The sequence below is a fragment of the Camelus ferus genome, chromosome 32 (assembly GCF_009834535.1).
Source record: "Camelus ferus isolate YT-003-E chromosome 32, BCGSAC_Cfer_1.0, whole genome shotgun sequence".
NCBI lineage: Eukaryota > Metazoa > Chordata > Mammalia > Artiodactyla > Camelidae > Camelus > Camelus ferus.
The window spans coordinates 18295977-18321752 of NC_045727.1; the positions used below are offsets into that span (position 1 = coordinate 18295977).

Consider the following 25776-nt stretch of genomic DNA (forward strand, 5'->3'; position numbering starts at 1 on the left):
GGCGCGAGCTGGCGGACGCCTGCAGACAGTGCCTTAGGGTCAGGCGTAAGCGCCAGAGGCCCAGGGGACCACCGTCCCACCGGCCGGTGTTCGTCCTGAGGACCCAGAGCACTCGCTCCCAACAGACTGTCCTGTGAAGGTTCTCGAGGCCGCGAACGTCAGGGTGAGAGGAGCAGCGTGGAGCTTCTGATCTGTTGGTGGCAGGTTGTGTGTGAGTCCGGGGGAACAAGTGCTCGACTGCGTGACCTCCAGCTGCCTTGCAAAGCTGTAGCTCTGGGTACCACTGTCCCGCCACTGCCTCCTCTTTGAAATCTGCCATTAAAGAGATGCTGGGTGCCTCATCCTCTGGACGTCTCCTTGTCAGATCTCTGGTCACAGGTCAGGGGCAGAGCCTCAGCTGTAAATGTGAATGATATCCATGCAAAGTCTCTTCTCCTGACTTCCTCATTTTGTAAATTATTAGGCAGTTAAGTAGCAGCCAAGTCATCTTATTTCCGGTTTTAAGTTATTTACAGAGTTGCTTCCTTTTGCGAAAACGTACATTACACTAGTAGTTTCTGGCATAACAACTGCTGATTTATGTATTTGCTAAAGGCACCTTTTGTATCTGCTGTGTATTATAGCAATAAAAGAATCGTTTTGCTAGGGAAAAAAAAAGCAACCGGTATTCTGTCCTAATTCACCGATTTGATACCAACATCCTCTTTCTGAATTCTGCATTGTGAGGATAAGCCCTGCACTTGGGTTATTATTCCCAAATTCCCTGGTGGTAAAGGAGACGCCAGCTCCCTCTTGGGAGGAGAGACGGAAGATGCAAACAGAAGTACCAACTGTTAAAAACGTTTTTTACTTGGTAGCAGGCAGGATTCTCCGAAATGTCAAATTGACCCGGGGAGCCAGAACCTTCTTGCGGACCGGGAGACTGTGATACCAGTGGGTGTTGGTTGGGGGGTTCATCATGAGTAAGCTTCCGTGGGCCAGTTGAAGCCTGACCACGCTGAGCCTCCGGCAGGGGTGCTTCCCTCGGGAATCCTTGTGTCGGAAAAAGAAGTCTCTGCATGCCCCGAAGGAGACAGAGGCGATGGGGCTCCCAGGGGCCAGTTCTCGCTCGTCGTCCCTGTGCTCACCGATGTGGTCACAGCCGTCTTTGTACCTGCGGTGAGGAACCAGGCAGAGTTCACTGAACGGCCCCCTGGGGGAAACTCTCCCGCCCACCCCGCAGAGTCCTTATCTTCCTACAGCGGGAAACGGGGCCCCGAGCACGGGGCTTGGCCGTGTTTCTGCAAGGGCTGAGCCCAGCCCGAAGCCCAGTCTGTTCACACGCTGTGAAACAGCACAGCAAGAGAAGCCAAACACATGTGTGAGAGTTCTGCTTCGTACAGGCAACCCTTTATCGAATGAGATGGCTTCTCCCTACACTAGACTGAAACCCTTACTCCTCGCACAGTCTGGCCCCTGCCCACTTCTGAGCTCATCCCCTTCCCCTCTTTCCCTCAGTCACTGCTTTCCGGCCCCATCAGTGGGATTTCCACACCACAGACACTCCAAGCTCCCTTTGCTCTCCCTCCAGATGCCTGTGTGGCTCACACAAACTCTTCTGTTTAGTCACTCCCTCGGTGAACCCTCCTCTAACCACCGTCCCCTAAACCCAGAGTTCTCAAATAGGGCGATTCTGCCCCCAGGGGGCACTAGGCGATGTCTGGAGACATTCTTTTTGCTACAACCAAAGGGAAAGGTGCTACTGGCACCTGGTGGGTGGAGACCAGGGATGTCTCCAGCATTCTACAACACACAGGTCGGCCCCAGGACAACAGAATTATCTAGCCCAAAGCATCAACAGTGCTGCCGTTGAGAAACACGGCCGAAACCCAGACCGCTTCCTCCCAGCCATTCTTAGATCAGTCTGTTTAATTTTCTTCAGGACATTTACCACTGGGTGAAATTATCTCTTTCACCTGGTCAGCAGCCCAGGCTCTGTAAAGAACAATTGCTCTTTTCCACTACTGTGCCCCTAACTAAAGAACTGTTTGCTGCGCAAATGAGCAAAATACGATGTATTTCTGTCTCTTTGGGAAGAGACAGAAGATTTATAAAATTCAGTCCACCGTCCTAAAGAAAAATGTTAAAAATGGTAAGGGGGTCACCTGTTGACAAGCACAAAGTTGAAGGTCTGCCCAGTCACCAAAGAAACGCAATCCCGGACGCGCTCTAGGATGGGGATCCAGGGCTTCGGAGACAGAGTAAGGCCTGAAAAGGTGTAGGTCAGCCCAATGTCGCCGTAAGTCGCCTGCTTCCTGGGCACGTTGTGCCACTTCCCAAACACCTGGACCCTGGCCAGTGCACCTGTGCAGGCAAAACACAGCAGCTCCTTAGAAATCCAGGGAGGTGAGCGTCCCCCGACACTGGTTCCCTGAGTATTCATGAAAGAAAGTAAAACAGGAAAAACGTAGAGAACCCTGACCGAGGACCCCCTCCTCAAAAATCATTGTGGCTCCCCCAAAATGTTCCCGTGAGGACAGTGATTCTTGTCCTACACCTAGAGAAACGGCTCTCAGTGGACAGGCAATCCCTCTGTATCCCAAGCACCCAGCAAGGTGCTTGGCCCAGAGGTGCCCAGAATACATGCTGAGTCAATTAACAAATTCATCAGTAATACGTGGCTCCTGGCTTCAGATTTCCCTAAACATGGCCAATAGTTTTATCAAGTAAGCTTTCCACACACACACACACCCTGCCATCCTCTGCTTACCTGTAAAATACTCCACTTCTTTCTCCAACTCTTGGAAAATCTCATCTGCTTCCTCTTTGCCAAACAGGACCGTGTAATCGCAGTCCAGGCCCTCGGCTCGAATGTGCCTCCAGTTGGGGCGTGCGGAGTCGACTCCATTCCCCGGGGCTGCTCTCCTGGGCTTTTTCCTGCTGTTTCCCTCCTCTTCTCCCACCCCTGCTGGGCCTCCTCTGGTCTGCTCTCCTTCGCTCTCTCCCGTAAGGCCCCTGACAGCCCCTTTCACCAGGAATCTGTCCATCCTGTTTTCACCAAGCAAAGACCTGGGAGCCAGTGGTCAGCAGGAGAGAGAGAGAGATTGCTTGGATTCCGTCCCAACTGCTGAAGCCTTCTCTGCAAAGTGGTCCCACAGCGGCATTCCTCCTGTTTTTAAGTTTCCATTTTAAAGTTTAGCACCTTCTCCTAGAAAGTAAGAGGACGTTAAAGCGGGAAGGATCCCCGGGGAAGATCACCCCCACCTGCATAGGTATCAGAATCAGCAGACTAGCTTGCAAAACCCAGGGGCCTGCCCTCCACCCCCAAACATCAGAATTTTTAAAGAATTCGCATGCCGCTGGCAAACTTGGAAACTACAGTCGACACCCTCACTTTACACATGGGGAAACTGACACCCTGATAGGGGGAGGGGTTTGCCCAAAGTCACCCAGAAAAGCACGTGTCTCCCTTCCACCCTGCAAAGGAGGGGGGATGGATAACGGATCGGCCCTATTAAAATAGGTAAGTATTAAAACAAGTAAGTTAAATAGGTAAGTACTGAGAGCCTTAAAGGGATATGATTCGGAATCTAAATGTATTAACGATTAAACGTGGTCACACACACGCACGCCGAGTTCTGATAGAAAAGAATTGTAACACGTATGGTAGGGGTGGAGAAGGTTCTCTTCCAAATCTCAGCACCCGAGAAGCTCCGAATCCTGCAGACACACTCTAGAAAGGGCTGGAGGGAAAGAGAAAACACTTACCCCGACCACAGAACTGCTTCCGGGTAGATTCAGCCGCGAACCGGAGAAAATGCAGGCACATTTGCAAAATAAGACGGCGGGCGGCCGCCGGGCGCCACCTGTTGACCCTCTGGCGCGTTGCAAGCACCACGGTGTTTCAGTGTAACGTTATTTGTTCGGCCTCCAGGGAGGATCACGGGTGGTTTGGGAGCTGTTGTTCGGTGTCCCCTCTCCCTGGGGATTAATTTGCTGTCCTGACAGGGAGTTGGGCCACCAGAATATTGTCGCAGGTAGGAACACAGATTCTGCAACCAGACCCTGTAACTTCCATTTCTGTCTCCTCCACTTGAGCTGTGTGGCTCCTGCAGGTCACTTAACCTCTCTGGGCTTGCATTGCCTCTTCTGTACGACGGAGACTACAAAATCTGTGCCATGAGAGCACCATCAGAATTAAATGGGAGGATGTGTGAGAAGTGCTTCTATGCCCCAAACAAATGTCAGCTTCTATTAATACCAATTTTTGTTTGCTCTCTCCCCAGATGGAACGAAAACTCCCAGAGGCACAGGGCTTTGTTTTGAATCTTCTTAGCATATAGCCCTGCATATTTTGACAAAGGTACACAGTTGTGTGACCACCATCACAATCAAGATCCAGAACAGTTCCATCATCCCATAAAACTCCCCCAAACCTCCTAGATACTAACTCTCCTTCCCTTTCCCAGCCCCTGGCAACCACGGCTGTGTTTTCTGTCCCTGTAGTTTTGCCTTTTCCGTAATTTCTTATAAGTGGAATGAGACAATATACATCCTTTTGTGTCTGGCTTCTTTCACTCTGCCTAACACTTTCAAGATGTATCCATGTTGTTCCCATCAGTTGTTTATTCCTTTTTATTGGCCATTGTACTCATGCCCTGCAGTTTGTTCACTCACTTGCGGCTGCGGGGCGGGGGTGGGGGTGGGGTGGGGGTAGGGGGCGGGGATTTGCGTTGTTTCCGGTTTGGGGAAAATACAAATAAAGTCACTATATCCATTCATGTACAAGCTCTTGTGTGAATATAGATTTTAATTTCACTTAGGTAAATACATAGGTGTGGTATCACAGGGCACATGGTAAATGTATTTTCACTTTATACCAAACTGCCAAACTGTTTTTCAAAGTGGCTTTTATTTTATTATTTAAAAACATAATTTAAAATTAGGAGCATCTTTCCTAATACATCAAGCTCCTTGTCCTAGGTGCTGGAAGAGAACAGTGACAAGGATAAAGTCTCTGCCCTCACCCAGGTTACATTTTGGAGATGGACACAGAAATAAACAAGGAAAGAATAAATAAGGTAATTTTAGATAGTACAGAAGGTATGAATAGAGCATCCTGCTAGAAAGTGAGGCAGGAGGAGAAGGCCCTGCAGAGGAAGGGTTTCCAGCTGAGACCTGAAGTTTTCCAGGCAGGGAGACAGCGCATGCAAGGTGCAAAGACCATACAAGTGACAGGCTGGGTGTGTCCCGTGAATCTGCTGGGAGCCAGACTCCCAGACTCGGTCATGTCACAGTAGTGGGGCTTTCGTGAGAGGGGGAAGCAGCCTAGCCAGCAGGGTAAGAAACAGGGATTTTATTCTAAGCATATTTGGTGGATTTTAAGGTATAATTTACATTTCAAAAAAGATTATTCCTTCAGAAGAGACCCGCTAGGATTGTAGCCAGGAGGCTGAGAGCAGCATTTGAATTCGGGCTTTATTTTGGAGATATTTTTGAAGATAGAACTAAGAGGACCTGTTGATCGTCTGGATGTGGGGAGGGAGGTTGGGAGGGAAAGAGACGAATTCCGGGTCTGTTAGGGGGTCGGGTGGAGACCTTCCCAGGATGACCTGTTTGGAGCTTAACCTTCATGACTTCTATTAAAGTCTTCCCCAAACCTTAACAGGTTAGGCCTCTTGGCCTTGGTTAGTCGACAGTAACATAGGTTGTGAAAATTGGATGTTTCTAAAAGCAAAACAAATACTATTTTAACGCTAATTTCAGCCCCACAACAACACTGGGGGGCGGGTAGTTTTATCTTCTTTTTACTTCTGAGAGGTGGAAGGGCCAGGCAGAGGTATGATGGGTGAGACTAATGAATGAAAGAGTAAATAAATTAGTGAACTGACTTAAGGAACCCTGCCCCCTCCAAGACTGTTTCAAGGCCCTCTACGCCCCAGGGCGGTCACGCAGGAGCCCCTCTCGCACATGCGCACTAGGTCCTTCACCGCCCCCCAACCCAGACCCCCTGTCGGAGCATGCGCGGGCCGCTTGGCGCCAATTGCTGACTGCTGCGGCTGGCGCCAACTTCGCGGGTCTCCTGGCTGCGCGCGTTCGCTCCCTCCTCGGCTCCGGGATGATCGGCCAGAAGACGCTCTACTCCTTCTTCTCCCCAAGCCCCGCTAGGAAGCGGCGTGCCTGCAGCCCTGAGCCGGCCGACCCGGGGACCGGCGTAGCGGCGGTAGCTGAGACCGGGGATGCGGCGGTGAGGCGCGGAGGAGACCGCTTGTGGGGCCAGGGATTGGGGGGAGGGGAGAGCGAGGAGGGTGAGGGTGAGGCGAGTGAGGCGCGTGGCGGACCCCGCGCGACCGAGGGCTTGCAGGAATTTTCCGCTGACTGAATACCCTGTGGCCTCCATGTGTTCAAAACAGCCGCCGCGCGCCTTGTTGGCGGCCATGCTGAGGGGTCAGCCAATGGGGGCAAGTCTCGGGGCCCACGGCACCAATCAGAGGCGAGGGGGCCGCGCTCCTGGGCGCGCTCTCCAATCAGGGGAAGGAGGGGGCGGGTCCTCGGGGGGAGGGTTTTTGCCGCGAAAAGACCACGTGGGGACGCTAGTGGCGGGACCTGCGGGGCGGGGCGTCTGGGTGTTGTGCTTCCCTCCCCGCCAACCCCTCAGGAGACGCCAGGGTCTTGCTCACAGCTCTTCTCCCTGCCCTGTTTTGGTCCCAAACTCGGAATTTGGGGCAGCGGCCTGCTAGTGCCGGACTGGGGTCAGCCCTGGATTCCCCGAGTCCTGTTTTACGCGGACCTGCCGAGTGGGCCTAGAAACCCCAGGAATGGGCGTCCTCTTCCCTGGGCCGCTGGCTTGGGGGCGGAAGCTGCGGGCCCCTGGGAGAGGCCCGCTGCAGCTCGTGACTCGCCTCTGCTGGGACCACTTGCAGGCCAGCCCCGCCAAGAAGACCCGGGCCGAGCAGGAGGAGCCCGGCACGCCGCCCTCGTCGCCGCTGAGCCCCGAGCAGTTGGTCCGCATCCAGAGGAACAAGGCCGCCGCGCTGCTCAGACTCGCAGCTCGCAATGTGCCCGTGGGTTTTGGTGAGAGCTGGAAGAAGCCCCTCAGCGGAGAGTTCGGGAAACCATATTTTATAAAGGTAAACGTGGAGGCTGCGGGCACTTTGTCTTGTTAATACAGCCGCCCAAGCTAATGGGATACTGCTTTCGTGAACTCCCATTTTCCCTCCTTCGACGTCCTTTTTACGCTGAGAGTAAAATACATCGGTAGTGGGGTTTTTTGTTTTTGTTTTTTTTAATTTTTGGGGGGAGGAGTTATTTATTTTATTTATCTTTAGAGGAGGTACCAGAGATTGAACCTAGGACCTTGTGCGTGCTAAGCATACGCTCTACCTTTTGAGCTATATACCCTCCTCCCTCAGCCGTTGTGTTTTGAATCTGCACAGTTTAAGTTTTTTAAAAGACTATAAAATGATATTCTAGCTTCTTTTAACCTGTGTAGTTAGTCTGCTCTCCAGGAAAGAGTGGCCCAGTGAAACCACAAACCAGACTGAATGAAACCTGGCCTTTAAAAAAAGAGAGGGGTTAGCACCCACAGGAAACCAAAGCGGCGAGGCCAATCAACTTCGACCCACCCCAAAGTTGTTTTTCCGCAGAATTTAGGTCTAAAATATGGCAAAGAGCTCGGTAATAGGTCTTCGAATAGCTTGCATTAGAAGCTTTCTTATTGAATTCTTATGCTTTCCAGTGAGAGTTTGAGTTTAAATCTAGTTTATCTTTCAATCAGCTTATGGGATTTGTTGCAGAAGAAAGAAAACATCACACTGTCTATCCACCCGCGCACCAAGTCTTCACATGGACCCAAATGTGTGACATAAGAGATGTAAGTACAAATTGTGGATGAATTTCTTGACTCAGAGGGAAATAGGACTGAAATGGTGTTTCTTAGTTAGGGACACAGGAGCTAAGGCCACTGTTCATAAATCAGCAATAAATAAAATGCTGGAATCCTGAGATTTGGCAGGCTGTATTTTAGCCTCTATGTGCTCTCTTTAACTTTTTGTGCTGTTTATGCCACAAAAAAAGAAATGTGTGTACATAGACTGTGTGTCTTTATGCCCTTACCTCTTGTATTTTATTGTATCCTGAAACCGATCCCAGGCCAGTGTGAGGTATTATTGTGACGGTGAGGAATCCGAGGCATGAGGCAGTTTAGTCTTCTTCAGCTGGTTGTTGGCAACCCCACCTTGACTTGGAGCTCAGTTTTCTTGCTGTCTGACCACACCGTCTTTTATAGTTGATGCTGTCAAGCTCTTGGCTTCTGGCCTGAACAAATCTCCTGTTAACAAATCCCTTTGTAAAGCTGTAGTTTGTCTATATACACAATGAAATACTACTCAGCCATTAAAAAGAATGAAATAATGCCATTTGCAGCAACATGGATAGACCTAGAGATGATCATGCTAAGTGAAGTAAGTCAGAGAAATACAAATATCATATGATATCACTTATATGTGGAATCTAAACAAAAATGGCACAAATGAACTTGTTTACAAAAACAGAAACACAGACGTAGAAGACAAACTTATGGTTACCGAAGGGGCAAAGAGAGGGAGGGATAAATTAGGAGTTTGGGATTTGCAGATACAAACTACTATTTATAAAGTAGATAAACAACAAGGTCCTACTGTATATATAGCACAGGGAACTATATTCATTACCTTGTAATAACCTACAATGGAAAAGAATCTGAAAAGGAACATACACATGTATATTTGAATTGCTATGCTGAGCCCAGAAACAAACACAACATTGTAAATCAACTATACTTCAGTTTAAAATTAAAAAATGACTTACCTTAACGTAAACAAAAATCCCTTTTGGTTATTTTACACATGGCTGCTCACTGGTGGCTCTGGTCACATCAGACTCCTCTTGAGAGTCTTGTCTGTGGCTTCGCACAGTACAAACTATGAAAGCTGAGTGTGAACATGGCCACGTTCCTTCCCAGCCTCACCCCAACTCCCCGTTCTCCTACTTGGGAGTCAGACAGAGTGGCAACCCTCTTGCCTCATCTGTATTTTGAAAACCAACTAGTTCTGTCTGTAGCACCTCCTTGAAGCCTGTCCCCAACTGCCTTTGTGTTGTGGGTTTCCTCTGAACCTTTCCTATCTGCTTGCATTGGAGGTGTTCCATCCTGTTATTGTCCTTTTTCCCTTACTGATTTGGTAAGCCGAAGGCAAGAGTCCTGTGATGTAATAAGGATCTATTAAATCAGAAGAGTGACATGGCATAATGAGGCTGCCTCACCTAAACTCAGCAGCCTTCACAATTTCCATTTTCAAGCGAGCACTTTGAGCACAGCTCCTTATTTATCAAGTTAAAAAAACAAAACAAAACAAAACTAAATCCTATTAAATTCAGTAGGAGTTTGCTCCTTGTTTGAACTGTGTCCTGTTTGGAATATCAATGGTCAAGTTCATAAAAATGGGAGAATCAGAAGAGCCTGGAATTCCTGTGGATCCGATGGCCCAGTGGGGCTTCTTTGCAGATGAGCATTTGGAGGGTCTGGGACCACCTGGATCCCCCGAGGCCCTCATCCAGGACCAGAACCGGAGAGCTTCCCTGCCGGGACAGGTAGCTTCATGATGGGGAACGTGCTGGGGGCAGTGTGAACATCAGTGTCGGAACTGAGAGGCGCACAACACCTGCCTGATTGTGGGAACGTCTGAAACTGGATTTTGAAGGATAAAGTGTGTCAGCTATAGTGGAAGAGTCTAAGCAGGAACACAGCAGAAGCATGGGGATGAAGAAGGGATCAGCACCACATCAAAAGGCCCAGCTGTGTTTTAACACTGCCCGTGACAGTGACCTCATTCTCTTCCGGTCCCATCCCTTTAAGTGGATGCAGGCAGACCTGGTTTTATTGCACCCCGCAGACACTGCGTTTTTTTCCATATTGAGGGTTTGTGGCAACCGTGTGTTGTCAGGTGATGGTTAGCATCTTTTAGCAACACAGCATTTTTAAATTAAGATTTGTGTCTTTTTTAGACATAATGCAGTTGCACACTCAATAGACTACTGTACAGTGCGGGCACTAGGAAACCAAAAAATTCATGTGACTTGCTTTATTGCCATGTTTGCTTACGAGATGGTCTGGAACCAAACCCACAGTATCTCCGCTGTCTGCCTGTGCAGGGGAACAGGCACCTTCGTGTGCTGCTGGTGAGGAATTTTAATTTCTTTAACTCATTGAAAAGCAATTTGGCGTATATATTCACGATAATTTAAAACTCGCTTAGCCTTTGACCAGCATCTCCACTGTTACAAATCTATTCCATAGACATAAAAGCAACAGTAGGTAAAGATACACGTGGTAGGTTGTGGACTGCATTATTTTTTTGTGATGGAAAAAACTGGGAAATGGCTGACTGCCAGTCAGCGATTGAGGGCTCCACTGACTGAAAGGATGCCCACGATGTGTGATGTGAAAAACACAAAACTGTAGGGTAACGAGTACAATGACCCTGATTATATAGGTGATGACAAATGTGTGGGCCAGGGCTGGGTAGGGAGGACCAGGAGATGAGTAAACCACTTGCTGTTTCCGGATGGTTGTGCTCGTGACAAAGGGGTATTGCCTTTTGTAATTGGGAAGATGAAGGGAAAAAAAGCAAAGTTGACCCTGACCTGTTTCAAATGCCCGGGTCAGAGAAGGGGGGCTGTGGGGCAGGTGCCTGAGGGAGTGATAATTTGGTGATGTAAAGTCAGGGTGCCATATCACGTACTCCCTTCTGGGGGGCATTCTTAGTTGGGTCAGGAGGGGGTGCTGCTCTCTTCCCCAGTGTGCCTTTGTAGGAGTTACTGGCCAGCCGGGTATTCGTTCAGGCTGCCTGTGCTTCAGGATTTGATCCTTGCCAACTTGTATTCGCAGGTGAAGGTTGTCATCCTGGGACAGGATCCGTATCACGGACCCAATCAAGCTCATGGCCTCTGCTTTAGTGTCCAAAGACCCATTCCGCCCCCGCCCAGGTACGGTTGCTTTTCAGATGGCTTGACTCCCATTGTGACATTTGCTTTGTAAGTTCCAGATACGCCTGTTGATGGGACTTCTCTAGCCCTTGGAGCAGGATTTCTCGGACTTGGCACTTCTGATGTTTGGGGCTGGGTCTCCATGGTGTGGGGCTGACCTGGGTATCATGGGATGGTTAGCACTACCCTGGCCTCTAGATGCCAGCAGTGCTAGCTGTGACAATGAAAGATGTCTTCAGACATTTCCAGAAGTCCTTTGGGGGGCAGAGTCACCCCTGGTTGAGAACCCTTGCTTTGGAGGATTTTATGAATTACAAATATAATAAACATTAAAGATATAAACTGTAAACCCATCACTGGGGGTGGGGGTGATAACTCCTGGGCTGATTTACTTAGATTTTCTTAAGTTCTCTTAAATCCAAGCACAAACCAAAGCAAAGGTGTCTGGCAGTGTACCTGTCACAAGGAATGGCAGTTTCCTCATGAGTCAATGTGGTTTGTCCCATGGTCCCCTCCAGGGGCTGGCTTTGCAGGCTGTATGTAATTCACATGTGTGCTGTCGGTGCCTGGACTTTTGAGAATTGTGCCTCAGATTCTGTGGTTTTTGTTTTTGTTTTTGTTTTTCTTTTTCTTTTTCTTTTTGTTTTTGTTTTTGTTTTTTCCTTCCGGCTTGCTTTCAGTTTGGAAAACATTTATAAAGAGTTGTCTGCTGACATAGATGGTTTCGTTCATCCTGGTCACGGAGATTTATCTGGATGGGCCAAGCAAGGTAAACCAACCCCTGCTAGGTGGGTTTTGGATGGGTTTCAACAGTCTTTTCTGTCCAGCTTGCTTATATTTGTAAAAGATACCCGTGAAGGACGAGAGAGCCCTAATAAAATGGATAAATTATGTCAGTCAAAAAATGTATCTTGGTTCTATCCAGCAGCCAGTGTTTTATTTCATGTTTTAATTATAACATGAAAGGGAAAAGCTGGTTTCATTCATCTTTGCCTTTTGCCCACTTACTTAACCCAACTCTGACCATTCAGAGGGTGGCCTCAGTTTTCTCGTTTCGTCATACAGGTTGTGTTGTGTGTTTAACACCTATCTGTGTTTTTAAAAAAGACTTTTTCTTTTTTAACAAGCTATAATCAGGATAAGGAAAGAATATTTACTCTCTTTTCTTGCAGTTCTTTTTTTTAATGGAGGTACTGGGGATTGAACCCAGTTCCTTCCGCACCCTAAGCACGTGCTCTACCACTAAGGTATACCCTCCCCGTGTCTTGCAGTCCTATTTTTGCTTTAGTGAAACGTCTTGGCCTCCTTATGTTCTTTTTCTGGGATTATTTCCTATCCCTTAGGATATATTTTTTTTAAGTGGGTCTTTCCGATGACGGGTGTAATGCACATTTGCTGTTGCAAATGCAGAAGGTATTGAAAAGTGCAGAGGTGAGAATGGCGAGAATGAATCTTGCCCAGAGGCACCTGCCAGGTGTGTGGCAATGCTCTCTCTGTCCAGGTCCTGATCTCAGACAGTGGCCCATGACTGCATCACAGGGGTGGTTGCATCAGATGTTGAACAATCGTCCAGGGTTTGGGCTGACTTGCTTCTGCTTCCTCTTAACCCATTTCCCATCTGTGTTTTGGCAGGTGTCCTCCTGCTCAATGCCGTCCTCACCGTCCGGGCTCACCAGGCCAACTCTCACAAGGAGAGAGGTTGGGAGCAGTTCACCGATGCAGTTGTGTCCTGGCTTAATCAGAACTCCAGCGGCCTAGTCTTCCTGCTCTGGGGCTCTTATGCCCAGAAGAAAGGCAGTGCCATTGATCGGGTATGTGGTTTTTTGTTTTCTGGTTTTTGTTTTTTTAAACAGGTTAAGCCAGGTTAGAGAATTCTAGGCATCCTCATTAATGTGGTTCAGGTCTTAACATGAAGCTCATTTTCCCATCAGACTATGATCATTAGGATTAGGTTTCCCATTGAAAATTGAACAGAACTCAGACAAAATGATTAGTTGTTCATGAGGGAAGCAGCTGGCCAACCTCTGATTAAATGCAGTTAGTAATCCTGGCATCAACTTGCCGTCTGCCTAGGAAGATACACAGGGTCCCCAGGTTCCATTCACATAATGGACATGCAGTCAGTGAAGAATGAGGTAAGTTTCTTGTTTCCAAGAAGTGTGACTGTATACAGAAGACATGAAGAATTCCACTGAATCACAAATTTAGCTTCCCCACCCCACCATGAAAACACCACCAGTGATGATTATTAAACTGGAGCTCTTCCTGCCGACCCCCGACACCACCACCCCAGTTCTTCAGTCCCTGCCCTACCCGCATCCTCCCCCAACTTGTCCCTTCTCCATCCTTCTTGTGTTCCTTCTCCATCCTTCTCTACTGTTTCCAGAATTGCCTGCCTATATGCCTGGGATGCTGGTGGAGGGGAGGAGGGACCTGAGAGGGAGGCAGGGAGGTGGCCAGGAGCGTTCTGCTTGGGCTGCTGGGAGACACCGAATTGGGCATTGACATGGTGGGGTGGGGGAAGAAATCAGAGTGAATGAGTTCAATGAGTGAAGTTCAGTGAGTGAAGTAAAGGGGTTAACTGAGGCCGTAGTTTGTGGGGTGTAAGAAACGTGCAAACATGCTGAACCCCTCCCCTTCGCCAAGTCCGGCCGTCTTCACCTGGATTCTTACCTGGTTTCTCACAAAGGCTGGGAGGGTGGGGATACACTGACCCTGCTTTGTACCAGGGCTCCAGGGGATGAGGTCTCTTGCCCAAAGTGGCAGAGAATGACAGAGCCAAGGTTGGTGCCTGCCTTGGAGCTTCAGACTGGGATCCTAGCAGCCTGCTCACCTGGGCGGGCCTGCGGCCCTGCGCCCCATGCTGGCCACGGGGGGAGGGTGTCAGGAGTCCAGGCCGCCAAGCCAGTGCAGGTCTATGTATAGACTTTACTCCCAGGTCAGTTGTCTACTCCATTTTCTTTTAAATGGAGTTTTGTCATTATTTTGTAATTTAGTTTTTTTTTTTTTTAAGGTAGGAGAGTCACATGAGTAAAAAATAAAGAATATTAAGGTACATGGTGAGACATCTCCCATCCTAGTCCCCATCTGTTCAGTGTCTTCCTTGCCTTGGGTTAGCGCTGGTTTCTAGTGTCTGACATCTCCTTCCAGTGTCTTTTTTTTTTTTTTTTTTTTTTTTTTTGAGGAGGTAATTAGGTTAACTTATTTATGTTTAGAGGAGATACTGGGAGTTGAACCCAAGACCTTGTGCATGCTAAGCATATGCTCCACTACTTGAGCTATACCCTCCCCCTTCCTTCCAGTGTCCTGATTCACTCACACACAAGCAAACAGCAAAAAGCATATAAGTCAGATGAAAAAGCTCCTTTCTCCGTAAAGGTTCTGTGTGAATGAACAAGGTGTTTTCGGGGGTCTGTCTTTTAGGGAAGGGGGACCAGCAGGAATACGGTCTGGTGTGAATGAGCTCACCGCTGAGATCTGATGTCTAGGGAATGAACTGTACGGGGGGAATTGCCAGTCTGTGCTTCGGGGAGGTCTTCGGTCAGCAGAGCTCTTTCTCATTATATGTGTAATCTTTACTATTGTTAAACATGGTTTGGTTTGAAAGTAAACAGGCATTAAAGTAGCTTGATCATTAAAACCGCATCGCCCATCTCCAACGTGGGGTGTCTCCCGAGCAGTAGGTTCATGTATTCAGCTGCCTCCTTCCTAGGGACCTGGAAGCACGTCATAAGCAGTATTTTCCAAGTGAGATGCTCCTGTCCTCATCCATCCCTGACTAATCTTGCCCCTCTGGACTACCTGTGGTTAAAAAAACCGCCATCTCCCCAGTTGTGCAACCAGAAATCATTTGGTTCCTGATCTCCCCTCCCCCTCCTCCGCCTTGTACCCCTCTTCCCCCTTCCTCCAACCAGTCACTCACAGCCTTTCCTCTCTCTGCTGTCTCTCAGACCCTCCCCACCTGTCCCACTTCACCTCGGTCCAGCCCCATCTTCGTCTTGCCTGGGGCATTCACATGCCTTCTCCCTGGACGGCCTTGACCTGGGCTGACAGCTGGGGTCTCAGGGTGGCCCTGGCCTGCCTCTCAGCTCAACTTATATCTACTGGGAACTCCAGGCCCCTGAACCACCTGAACTTGTCCCCCGCGCCCCACTCCCCTGCCTGCCTTCTTCAGACATCCCGCCTCTGTCCCCGCACCGGGAGGTATCTCCCTTCCCTTCCCGGCCCGTTCTCAGGGGCCAGTCCTGCGTGCAGGACCGTGTGCTGACCAGCCGGCCTGCGTTCCTTCCCGTGATGCTGGTGTCCGCGCGGCCCAGCCTTTCTTCTCATTACTGCCAGGCCGCAGGTGAAAAGTGAAGTCCGGCTCAGGGAGGTTCAGCGGCTTCCCCCTGTACAGCTCCTGCGTGGCAGGGCCGGGACTTGAACCCAAGCCACCTGGCCCCTCCTAGACCTAGCTCCTTGAGGACAGGGATGGCTTGAAAAACAACTATTTGAATTCCTTGTTGGAGGATTTTTACTTAAATGCAGAAAAGAATAGAGAAGAAAACAAAAATGGTCCAGAATATTCCTGCTCAGTTAAGTACGGTCGACATTAAACTTTTTTTTTAAGTATTCCATTTTTGTGGTGTGACAACTCAGACAGCATAGAAAGGTACAAAATGAAAGTACATGCCTTCCACGCCACTGTTTCCACTAAAGGAGCTACTATAAAATAGCGTCTTAGATCTTGGGTATTATCCCCCCGCCAAAAAATTTTTTTATTTAACACAACTACCACTTTTCCTTGTTTTTTTTCCCACTTGATATATTTTAGAAGTCTTCCGTATCAGCATGCATAGCTTGACCTTGTTCTTCTAGTAGCTCTGTGGTATTGCATTGTCAGAACCTTAGGGAAATATTTATACTCAGCTGCATAACACTGTATTTATGTTCGGTTTTACCTGATGTGAACCGGGCTGCCCTGCACCTTCTTGTCCCCGCGTCTTTGTGTAGATTTGCGCATCGTGCTGTCCCTTAGCAACTGCTGTCTTAGCAGGGGCACTGCTGGGTCAGAAGACCTGGGTACTTACAGGTTCCACTGAGGGGCCGTGGTGAAGGCAGAGACAGGCCCTCTGCATCTTTGGAGCCTGGCACAGGTGGCGACTCTGCCAGCAAAGGAGTGAACACACCGACCTGTGTGGATGCCGCACGCAGACACTTCAGAAAACGGGAGAATTCAGAGCTAGCACTGAGGAGTGGCAGAAGCTGTCGTCAAGTGCCCCAGCTGGAGTCGTTTTTGACAAGTCTCCAAAGTGCCCCCACGGTTTCATTCTTCCCCACCCTTCTCTTTCAGAAGCGGCACCATGTGCTGCAGACCGCGCACCCTTCCCCGTTTTCAGTGCACAGAGGGTTCTTTGGATGCAGACACTTCTCTAAAACCAACGAGCTGCTGCGGAAGTCCGGCAAAGGGCCCATCAATTGGAAGGATCTGTGACCCTGATCTCTGGCGGGGTTCAGGATCTCTGAGCCGTTTTCTGGAAGCTGCGTTAAAAGTACCTGTCCTTTACGAAGTCGAATTGAAAAAACAATTTCCGTCATAATTCTTAAGCACCCACCCACACAAGGGAACACGGTGAGCGGATAGCAGCCTTGAGCCAGGCTGCTCGGAGTGGCAGCTTTATCCAGCCAGAAACAGCAACGATCCCCCTGTGACCTCTGGCTGGAATACGCTATTTGTGGATCAGAGTTCTTAGAAGGGAGAAGGGGTCAAATCCTCTGGACTGGCCTCCCCTTCAGTATTACTTTCAGTCAAAGCAGGGAGACAAGCACCTTTTTGGTAGAGCCAGCTGCTACTTGTTCTTAGCTGGTAGGTTAGACTCTAGGTTTTAAGATGTTAGGTGTCTTTATTTGGAAAGGCCCTCTGCCCAGCCTGCTGTTCCAGTCTTCGTCAGGTACACCTTCCCCGTGATCTTTCACGGCGCCCTCAGGAAGCCTCAGGATGTTTTGCAAGTTCCTGAAAATTAGGGTTCAATTTCCTGACTGCACTTGAAGTGAACATTGCCAAGGAACAGCCCGTGGTGTGAAACTTCACCAACAGGCGGAGGCTGGGGAAAGTGAGCTGGGTCTCGTTTATGTTGTTATTCTACGAATAAGCTGTGAAAGTTGAAGAGGAAGGAGGAGAAAGGGTTTTTTTTTTTTTAAGAGGAAATATTTTTTCCCTAGGTGCATCCTGAATTGAGGTTTTCAAGGCAGTATAGACTGACGGTGCTGCGGCAGGGGGTTGGCTTTTTGTTTTGGGACTGAAACCACTTTGGAATTTTTTTTTTTAACAACCATGGTGAATTTTGCTTTTTAAAAAAATACTTAGGCAAATATGTGTATATATTTTTTATTTTTCTTAAGAGACCATCTTAAGTGTTCTCCACCCTAGATCCTGTTAGAGAGGCTGTTTTGCTATTAGCTGGGTTAAAGGACTGACCAACCGCGTGAGTTTGATAATAAAAGATTGTTTAAGTTTATTTTGGTGCCTTGTCCCTCTGGGCGGGGGCAAACTCGGGCTGCTCAGGGGCCGGGGCGGCCTCAGTCATAATGACAACCGTTGTGGGCCGGAAGGGCCTCCTCAGCACCGCCCTTCCTCCCGCCTCGGCCCCTCTGCACTGCATACGTGAGCCCTGGGCCCGGTTCCCCAGTAGGGTGCGAGCAGGGGTGGGTGTGCTCTGAACTGGGCCCCAAACCGCACCCCAATCGCTGTGGGGTAGGAGGTGGCTAGAGGAGGGCAGGGTCTGCTGAGACCCTAAAGGAGCCTCTCGGACTGGGAAACATTTATCCCAGGATCTTGGCACGTCCCTCATGGCTGCGTGTCCTGCCAAGCCCTGTGGCAGTGCGCGAGCATCTTCCCCCTCAGCAGGTGTTTCCAGACTCTTGCCTGGGAATCTGGACTGGAAGCGTAAGGCCAGGGCACTGGGAAGACGCCCTGATGGCCCACTGACCAGCCAGCGCTCGCTTGGCTCCAGTAGCCCAGCTACTGGATGAAAGATGGAGTCCCCAGCTGTCTGATGAGGGAAGCGAAAAGCCCAGGAAGACTCAGTAACGCCGGGTCTTGTCCAAGTGGGCGACGAAGAACACACCCAGCGAGAACGTCTAGTCCAGCACATTTCTTACGGGGCAGAGATTTGGAAACTATGGCTGGAATATTGTTCCTCCTCTGGGCACTCATTTATGTCTGAAAAGAAGGGTTTCTCTTTTTTGGGGGGAGTATTTGAATGAAAAGAAGGGTTTCTGATCCCACATTATGCAAAATAAGCATGAAGATGCATTTGCAATTTGCCCTCTGGTAACTTTGGGGTCCGCCCCTAAGCATTCAAGGGACTTCCTTATCCAAGGGTATCAGTTGGGTTTGAAGGTGTCTCCCAGTGCACTGCTGTGAGTAGGGAGGCAGCAGCAAGCTCTCTGCAAAAGGCAAACTAAATTTTAAAAAATTATATTGAACCTTGGAAGTGTAGTTGACACAGGAAAACAGATGTGGGGCACGAGAAGGGCTGTGTCCCAGGCTTTGGTTGAGCCCCTGGGATGTGCCCCGCCAGGCGTGGGTCCTTGGCTTCGCCCAGGAAAGAATTCAAGAGCGAGCCACAGTTGAGTAGAGGTAGATTTATTCAGAGAGACACATTGAAAGGCAAGAGAAAGGCCACAAGGTGTGGGGGTTGGGTGCTCAGATTAAAAGTAGGTACACACTCCATAGACAGAGAGTGGGCCTTCTCTGAAGAGGGAGAGAGAGGGGCGGCCACGAGACGCCGTGTTGCTGGTTTTTACGGGCTCAGTGGCTTCATGTGCTAATAAGTGGAAGGACCAGTCTAAGGGGAAGGGGCTGGGATTCCCAGGAAGTTGGCCATTGTCCTCTCTTTGACCTTTTGTGGCTAGCCTTGGGACTGCCATGGTGCCTGTGGGCGTGTTATCCACCATGTTAATATAGTACAGTAGGCATATAATGAAGCTCAGGATCTGCTAGAAGTTAAGTCTCAGCACCCTGAGCCTCAAGGCCTACTGGGGGTTGAATCTTACACCATTTTGATGTTAATTGCTGTGGCATTCCTTGAATGGCTGTGCCCTGCCCTCTTCCATCCAGTCTCATAGTCACGCTTTGAACAGAACACACAGAAACAGCATCTTATATGGTCTATGGCCACTCCCCCCCATACAGATTTGATCACTTGATTTTTATTTTTAAGAAAAAAAGTTTAATTTTGGTGAACTTTCAGCTGTGTAGTTGTAACTTTTTCACGTTTTCAGGTTTGCTATGATAATAGCACTGGGTTTCTGGGTATGCAAAAATGAATAAAAGGTGTTCAAAAATTCAACTGAGTAAATCTGAAGATCTGATTGTGTTCATTAAGACTCATAAGTCAGGCAGCAACTCATCTGGCAAGCAGGGAGATAGCTGAGGAGCGGTGCAAAATGGAAGGCATTTAAAGAAAGGAAGGTGGGACCAGGAAATCATCAAAAGAAACATGAAAGCTCATTGGAGGAAAGTAGGTTCAAGTGACAAAGGCCTCTTGTTGGCTGAGCCGGGCTGTTTCTATGGGATGGACTTGTTGCTGGGCGGGAAGAAAATCTTCCTGCAGGAGTGGTAAAGTATGGTAAACTCTTCAGATTGGGGTCTGTGACTGACAGTCTTTCTGTTTGGGGTAATAGGCCAGAGTCAGTTACCGGAAGGCATGAGAGCTACCTCTACAGACCTGCCAGTTCCAGTTTTAGTTGTTTCCTTTTATGAATTTTCATGGTTACCCTTTTGTTCAGGACTTTTCTCCAAAAGCATCGCTGATGCAGAGATTGGTTACTGAATTCAGTAGCCTTCGTCCCTCAGTGCCAGGAAGGGCCTTGCCTTGGGGGAAAGTACACAGACCAGAAACTGCCCAAGACCACATTTGAGTAACAAGGGAGGGCAGTAAGGAGAACTCTCAGGCCTTTCTTATTTCCAGGTTTATACTTTGTCAAGGTTGTGAATGTTGGAAGTCATCCTTGAAGTGCTGAGCTAGCATCACCTGTCAAGCACGTCATTTTCCCCAAGGTCCATCAAACAGCAGGTACAGAACTCAACAAGTATGCAAAGCAGAATTACAAACAACCCCCACCCACTTTGTATGATAGTTCTAAACCCAGACCTAAGGGTAACTGGCTAAACAGACGACTGGATTGTCAGGTGAAATTTGTTATAGCCAATGTATTTGTTCCCTAATTTTCTGCAGTTGGGTTCCGAGTCCTCCCAAGGCCGTTATCCACATGCAGCAGGCGGTGCTCTCTATTTCGGAGACTTCCTTGCTCAGCAAGCAGATAATCAAGGGATATACGATTATGCCAAACTGTTTCAGCCAATGAGTCAAACGATCATTGCTGAGCTAAAACCTCTCTGGCTGTGGAATTGGCCAACTCTTATCACGTTAGGAAGAGATTTCTGATCACGTGTTCATTGGCACTTACCTCCCATTCGCGGAAGGAAAGCTCTCCCTGTGAAGGCAAACCCAGCATCACATACGCCTCCTGGAAGTTCTTATTTAAGGCAGTTGTAGAGGTTAAGTGGGATGGACCAGTGGGAGGCTTCTGCTTTGTTACGGAGAGAGAACACAACAGTGAAAACAACACACTGTTCTTTTATTCTCCAGCTGTGGAGGCAATGAGCTGCCCAAGCATAAAGGCCATTAGTAAGACCTCCATGTCTAAGGATGTAGCCAGGAGGTGTGCTTCAGGCTCCTGCACAAGCGACTGTATCTATGGACCCGTTCACTGGTATAGAGACATTAGCATCATTCAACCAAGGCTCCGACAGTATTATTACATATCAAAAGCCTGTCTAAATTGATGGGTGGGTCAGTAAGCTGACAAATGGCCCAATTTACATGGGCTGTCGCACAGAGTTTCTTCTATAGAGACTCGAGAGATCTCATTTTCCCATCCCAGGGCTGGGTTAGACTGAAACAAGAAACAAGATTAGGTGGGGTTAGTATTGTCACTTTATAAAATGGGCCCTTGGAACAATGAAAACACACAGTGGCATTTGGGATTTTATCGAAATTATAGGGTGAACGAGGGCTCATTACTGTCTTGGGCAGATCGAGGTTTCTGATGACAGATCCAAAAATTGCAACAGACTGAGAGATGCAAATAAGGGCATTATCTTGCAGAGAGAGAGTGAGCAGAGGTTGGAAGATATACGTGCCTGGTCCAGACATCTTGGGAAAACCTGTCAGGTGCTGTCTGCCTCAATTCCTGGAAATCTGTAGTTTCAGGTCACCAGTTGATGTGTAGGAACAGTTGGATTGGGGTATTTTTTTTTAGGTGTGATCCGTGAATCCAAGAGTTCACTCCCTGGAGTTTGGCAGCACAACAGTTAGTAAGGCTGGAAAGTGCCCTTTTGAGGATGTCTTTTCCAGTAAACAAAATACCCAGTTTGCAGAGTGTCTAGGGGTATTTGTGTCCCAGGTACGTGCTGTGAAGAGATTGTTCTACTAAAGAATGGTTCATTTCAATAGAAGCAATTAGGCTTCTACAACACTGAAGTAGATTCCCCTTTTATCAGCTGTGGATCTAAGGATGCAGGAGCCAGGTGCATTGATCATCCTCTTATAAGGAGAACAGACTCCTTTGAGCCTATGTAAATAATACCTTGTTATGAAAAGGCAAGATTATTTAATAAGAGTTTCAGAACCTTTGAGCCATCAAGTAGGAAGAAAGAGGAGAAATGCTTCTACCTTTGTTGCAAAGATACACTTTACCAAATTGTTGATGGCTTAAGAGAAAAGATTTCTTTCAACCTGGAAAAACATTAAAGAACCAGCCTTATTTTAAACACAGAGCCATAAAAATTGTAATCATCCTCTTCAGTTCGTTCAGTCCCATATTATTCTTGTTCTGTCCGAACCCAGTTTTTCCATTAGTTCTTTTGACCCTGCCTGATGACGGAGAGTGATAGTGGTAACTCCATGAAATATGCAGAGTTTTTGTTAAGGTCCATGTGATTTGCCCAGTGAACTGGGTGCCTCAATCACTAGAGACTGTGGAAGGTGTATCCCACGTGGGAAACATTTTCTAACAGTTTCTTGGCCACCATGAGGTCATCAGCTGTGTGGCAAGGGAAGGCTTCCACCCCTTCAAAACACACACACACACAATAACAAGAACATATTGATAACCTGATAACCCACGCCAGGTGGCTGCTGAATGAAGTCCAGCTGCAAGTATTCATGAGTCTGGGGCCTCTGAAAACAAGAATAATTTTTCTAGGATTACAGACCTGGCAGATGAGACATCATTGGTAGCTGCTTTTGCAGTTTTACAGCTGTCTCCCCACCAACGCTGATTCATAATTTGAGTCATATTAAGTGCATATGGTGGAGGGGTAGGGTATAGCTCAGTGGTGGAGTGCGTGCTTAGCATGCACCAGGTCCTGGGTTCAACCCCCAGTACTTCCATTAAAAAAAAAACACCTCATTTCTTCCCCTCCCGCCCCCCCAAATTAAATGCATTATGGTGCATGAAAGAATGTAAAAATGGGGAGGGGGACTTGCGAGGAATCCAGAAAGAACCAAGCAGTGGTCTTGGGTTTCCCATAGCCCTGACGATTCATTTAACTTACAGCCATTGTTTACCTGCTTTAATTTCTCTGATTCAGGAGCAAATTGTTGCCACATTACATGGACATCAGGATGGCAACAGTCTGGCAATGAGGAATCATTTTTTTCAAAAGCAGAATGACTTCATCCACATGTGCTGCAATCTTTATAGATTCTGTTACTGCTGCCTTTGCGTGAGAATCAGCCAGGACCTTCCCCAGAGACTCAGGGTTAGTCCTTTTAGTGTGAGTCTTAATTCTGATGACAGTAATTTCAGAAGGTAACAGATTAGCAGTAAGAAGGTCATTTATTTGTTGCCCATTTCTGATTGGGGTCCTAGAGGACTTCATTCAACATTTTAAGTTAATAATTAGAGTGACAAGTGATAACATTATACCAGAACCTGTCAGATTTCTGGGAATTTCACATAATTTCTGGAACACTTATACACCTATAGAAATACAACATAAAGAAGCTTAGTACTATTTCTTTCTTTCTTTTTTAAAATCAGAATCTTTTGTTGTTGTATTTTTGTTGTTCCTTTTGGTAGGAAGGAGGTGATTGGGTTTAATTCATTTTTCATGGAGGTACTGGGGTTTGAACCCAGGACCTCATGCATACTAAGCATGTGCTCTACCACTTGAGCTATACCCTCCCCACCCTGACTTAGTGCTATTTATTTGACAATGCTTCTCATGTAATTTAACATACCCAATAAATCTAATTAGCTTAATGAATATTTTGGAATGCTCCAGAGGCCCTGTGGAAAAATCCCAAAGTTTCCCCCAGGTCAAAAAGACTTCATTTAGAATTTGATTTGGGGAAGTTTTGTGGAAAAAAAAATATCAAAAAAGGTTTTAAAACACGTGCCTAAATAGGATCACAGGTCACTGTGAAACACTAGTTATCGATTTAACCAAAGTGACAACAAAAGATTATAAACAGGCAAATTATAGATGATTATACAACTATTAGCAAAATTTTAGTTCTTTTACTATTAAGAAAATTCAGTTTTCATAAGTAATCAGGGACATGATGACAAAGAGCACAGGAAGTCATTGTGATAAAATACAAAATCTTTGCTTTCTAGGCTGATTTTTTTTTTTTAAGTGAAAGCAAGTTTATTTAGAGAGATACACACTCCAAAGGCAATTAACTCAGAGGGTTTCTCACTGTCCTCAAATGTCATCAGAAGTTTGCTTTGGATCCCCTCCCTGCCACCAAACTGTTAAAAGAAACCACAAAATTCAACCGCGTATATTTGACGATCGAACTGGCCTTGTTAAATGATGAATGGGACAGCATCTCACCTAGCAAGCAGAGAGATGGTCCAAGGGTTTGCACAAAATAGAAGAAAGGAGAGTGGGACAAGGAAATCGTCAACAAGAGAAAAATGAAAGTTCACTGGGGGAAAGCGGGGGTTCAGGTGATGACAGCTTCTCACTGGCTGAGCTGCGGCCGTTTCCATGGGCTGGGCTTGCTGCTGGGCAGGAAGAAAATCTTCCTCCTGCTGGAGTAGTAAAGTACTTGCACTTCAAGTGCAAGGTACGTCTCTTCCGGCTGGGATCCGTAATTGATGTCTTCCTGTTTCGGGTAATTGATGAGGAGGGCTAGGGTGTGAGAGCGCCCTCTACAGGCCTTCCCGACTCCAATTTCAGCCGAGGTTTCCTCTTACTAATATTCACAAAGGCGACCTTGGCTTTTTAGGTCAGGAGTCAGCATACTTTTTATGTAAAGGGTCAAATAGTAAATATTTCAGGCTTTGCAATTGTCCCGTCTCTGGGAAATACTCAACTCTTCGTTGGAGAGAAAGCAGCCAGTTACAAAACGTAAATGAACGATGTGGCCGTGTTCCAATAAAACTTTATGGACACTGAGATTGGAATTTAATATGATTTGTGAGTGTCATGAAATCTTTTGATTCTTTTTTCCCCAAACATTTGACAACTGTAAAAACCACTCTTGGTTCAGGAGCCATAGGAAAACAGCCAACATGGGCCATAGCTTTTGGACCTCTGTTCTAGTGTTAGAGCAGGCAGATAGCTAGATATGAGCAGAGAAAGGGGGACACAGACCAAATGGCAGGAATTGGGCAGAAAGGAGGGGCACAGGCCAAATGCAGGAAACCACACATCATGTGAGCAGCAGGGATCCCCGGGCAGAGAAAGAAAAGCTGGAATCTTTGGGCTGATAAGGGGCCACACCTTTTGGCTTGGAGACCAACAAAGAAAGGTCAGAAAAGGCAGGAATTTCCAGTGACCGAATGTAACCTTTTACTCATTATGCCCTCATTTCAATAAAATTAGCCTTGCAGATCAGAAGTACCCATCATGCACCCATCCCTCCTCCCTTTGGCAGAGAAAGACCAGAAAGTGTAGCGAGGTGGAGGCAGGGAGAGGAGACAAGGATAGCCTCGGGGAGGGGGTAGTATTAAGCTCTTAACTGTGTGCCTAGAGAATGCGGCATAGAAAATTGTTTTGCTGTAGATGAAGAACAGAACTATCAGAACAGAACTATCGCATCTTTAGTCCACGATCCCCTTACCGGAGAGACTGGTTTTAGTGGCGAGCGCCCTAGAAGTGACAGATGATAAGAGAGTAATAGAGAAAGAGTTAGTGCCTCCCAAGCGCAAGGGAGGCGAGAGGACTTGGCTTACCAGATCTGCAATCTCCTGGCTGCAGCTCGCCAAACATGTCGCCGATAGGTGCAACTGGTGTTCCAGGTTCTTGTCCCGTCCCAGAAAGAATTCAGAGACAAGACTTAGAGGTTAAAAAGGTACAGTGAGGATTTATTAAAGGATGGATAGTACACTCTCAGGGGAGAGCGGGCAGGCTCAGGTGAGCAGCTGCCCTGAGTTTCTTTGGCAAGTTAGTTACATAGGGTGTAAAAATGAATGGGCGGAATATTCATTGGGGAGGGAAGGGTTTGAGATCGTATTCCCTGATTATCATCCAACTCCACCTTCCCAAAGGGAGGAGGGATTTTTGTCCTCATTTAGTCTGGATCGGAAGTGTCATGGCGTCAGTGCATGATGGGTACTTCTGATCTGCAAGGCTAATTTTATTGAAATGAGGGCGTGATGAGTAAAAGGTTACATTCGGTCACTGGAAATTCCTGCCTTTTCTGACCTTTCTTTGTTGGTCTCCAAGCCAAAAGGTGTGGCCCCTTATCAGCCCAAAGATTCCAGCTTTTC

The 25776-nt window shown here is 47.6% G+C and overlaps 2 protein-coding genes and 1 non-coding gene across 5 annotated transcripts; 1 reads left to right on the top strand and 2 right to left on the bottom strand.

The window, feature by feature from the left end:
• Window positions 1-829: 829 nt before the first annotated feature.
• ALKBH2 (alkB homolog 2, alpha-ketoglutarate dependent dioxygenase) lies at window positions 830-3810 on the bottom strand. Of its 3 annotated transcripts, none has more exons than XM_032471629.1 (4): window positions 3748-3810; window positions 2750-3187; window positions 2145-2343; window positions 830-1153 (listed from the first exon to the last, which is right to left on the bottom strand). In XM_032471629.1, exons 2-4 carry the CDS (start codon window positions 3024-3026, stop codon window positions 847-849), a joined length of 783 nt encoding a protein of 260 aa, XP_032327520.1. In that variant the 5' UTR covers window positions 3027-3187; window positions 3748-3810; the 3' UTR covers window positions 830-846. The 3 variants fall into 3 exon arrangements, with proteins under 3 accessions (XP_032327520.1, XP_032327519.1, XP_032327521.1); XM_032471628.1 differs by lacking the exon at window positions 3748-3810 and adding an exon at window positions 3604-3736; XM_032471630.1 differs by lacking the exon at window positions 3748-3810 and adding an exon at window positions 3610-3721.
• A 2210-nt stretch (window positions 3811-6020) lies between these two features.
• UNG (uracil DNA glycosylase) lies at window positions 6021-17498 on the top strand. The gene is made up of 7 exons (XM_032471627.1): window positions 6021-6226; window positions 6903-7109; window positions 7757-7852; window positions 10904-11001; window positions 11682-11770; window positions 12634-12812; window positions 16334-17498. Exons 1-7 carry the CDS (start codon window positions 6098-6100, stop codon window positions 16472-16474), a joined length of 939 nt encoding a protein of 312 aa, XP_032327518.1. The 5' UTR covers window positions 6021-6097; the 3' UTR covers window positions 16475-17498.
• A 5667-nt stretch (window positions 17499-23165) lies between these two features.
• On the bottom strand, window positions 23166-23238 carry TRNAT-AGU. The gene has a single exon. It is a non-coding gene; the product is annotated as a tRNA-Thr (tRNA).
• Between the last annotated feature and the right edge of the window lie 2538 nt (window positions 23239-25776).

Coding starts and splice junctions, on each gene's coding strand:
- UNG (XM_032471627.1), top strand. CDS start 6,098: ATGATCGGCCAGAAGACGCTCTACTCCTTCTTCTCCCCAAGCCCCGCT. Junction 7,853..10,903: donor AAATGTGTGACATAAGAGAT/GTAAGTACAAAT, acceptor TTGTATTCGCAG/GTGAAGGTTGTCATCCTGGG. Junction 12,813..16,333: donor AAGGCAGTGCCATTGATCGG/GTATGTGGTTTT, acceptor CTTCTCTTTCAG/AAGCGGCACCATGTGCTGCA.
- ALKBH2 (XM_032471629.1), bottom strand. CDS start 3,026: ATGGACAGATTCCTGGTGAAAGGGGCTGTCAGGGGCCTTACGGGAGAG. Junction 2,344..2,749: donor AGAAGTGGAGTATTTTACAG/GTAAGCAGAGGA, acceptor TTGCCTGCACAG/GTGCACTGGCCAGGGTCCAG. Junction 1,154..2,144: donor AACTTTGTGCTTGTCAACAG/GTGACCCCCTTA, acceptor TCCTCACCGCAG/GTACAAAGACGGCTGTGACC.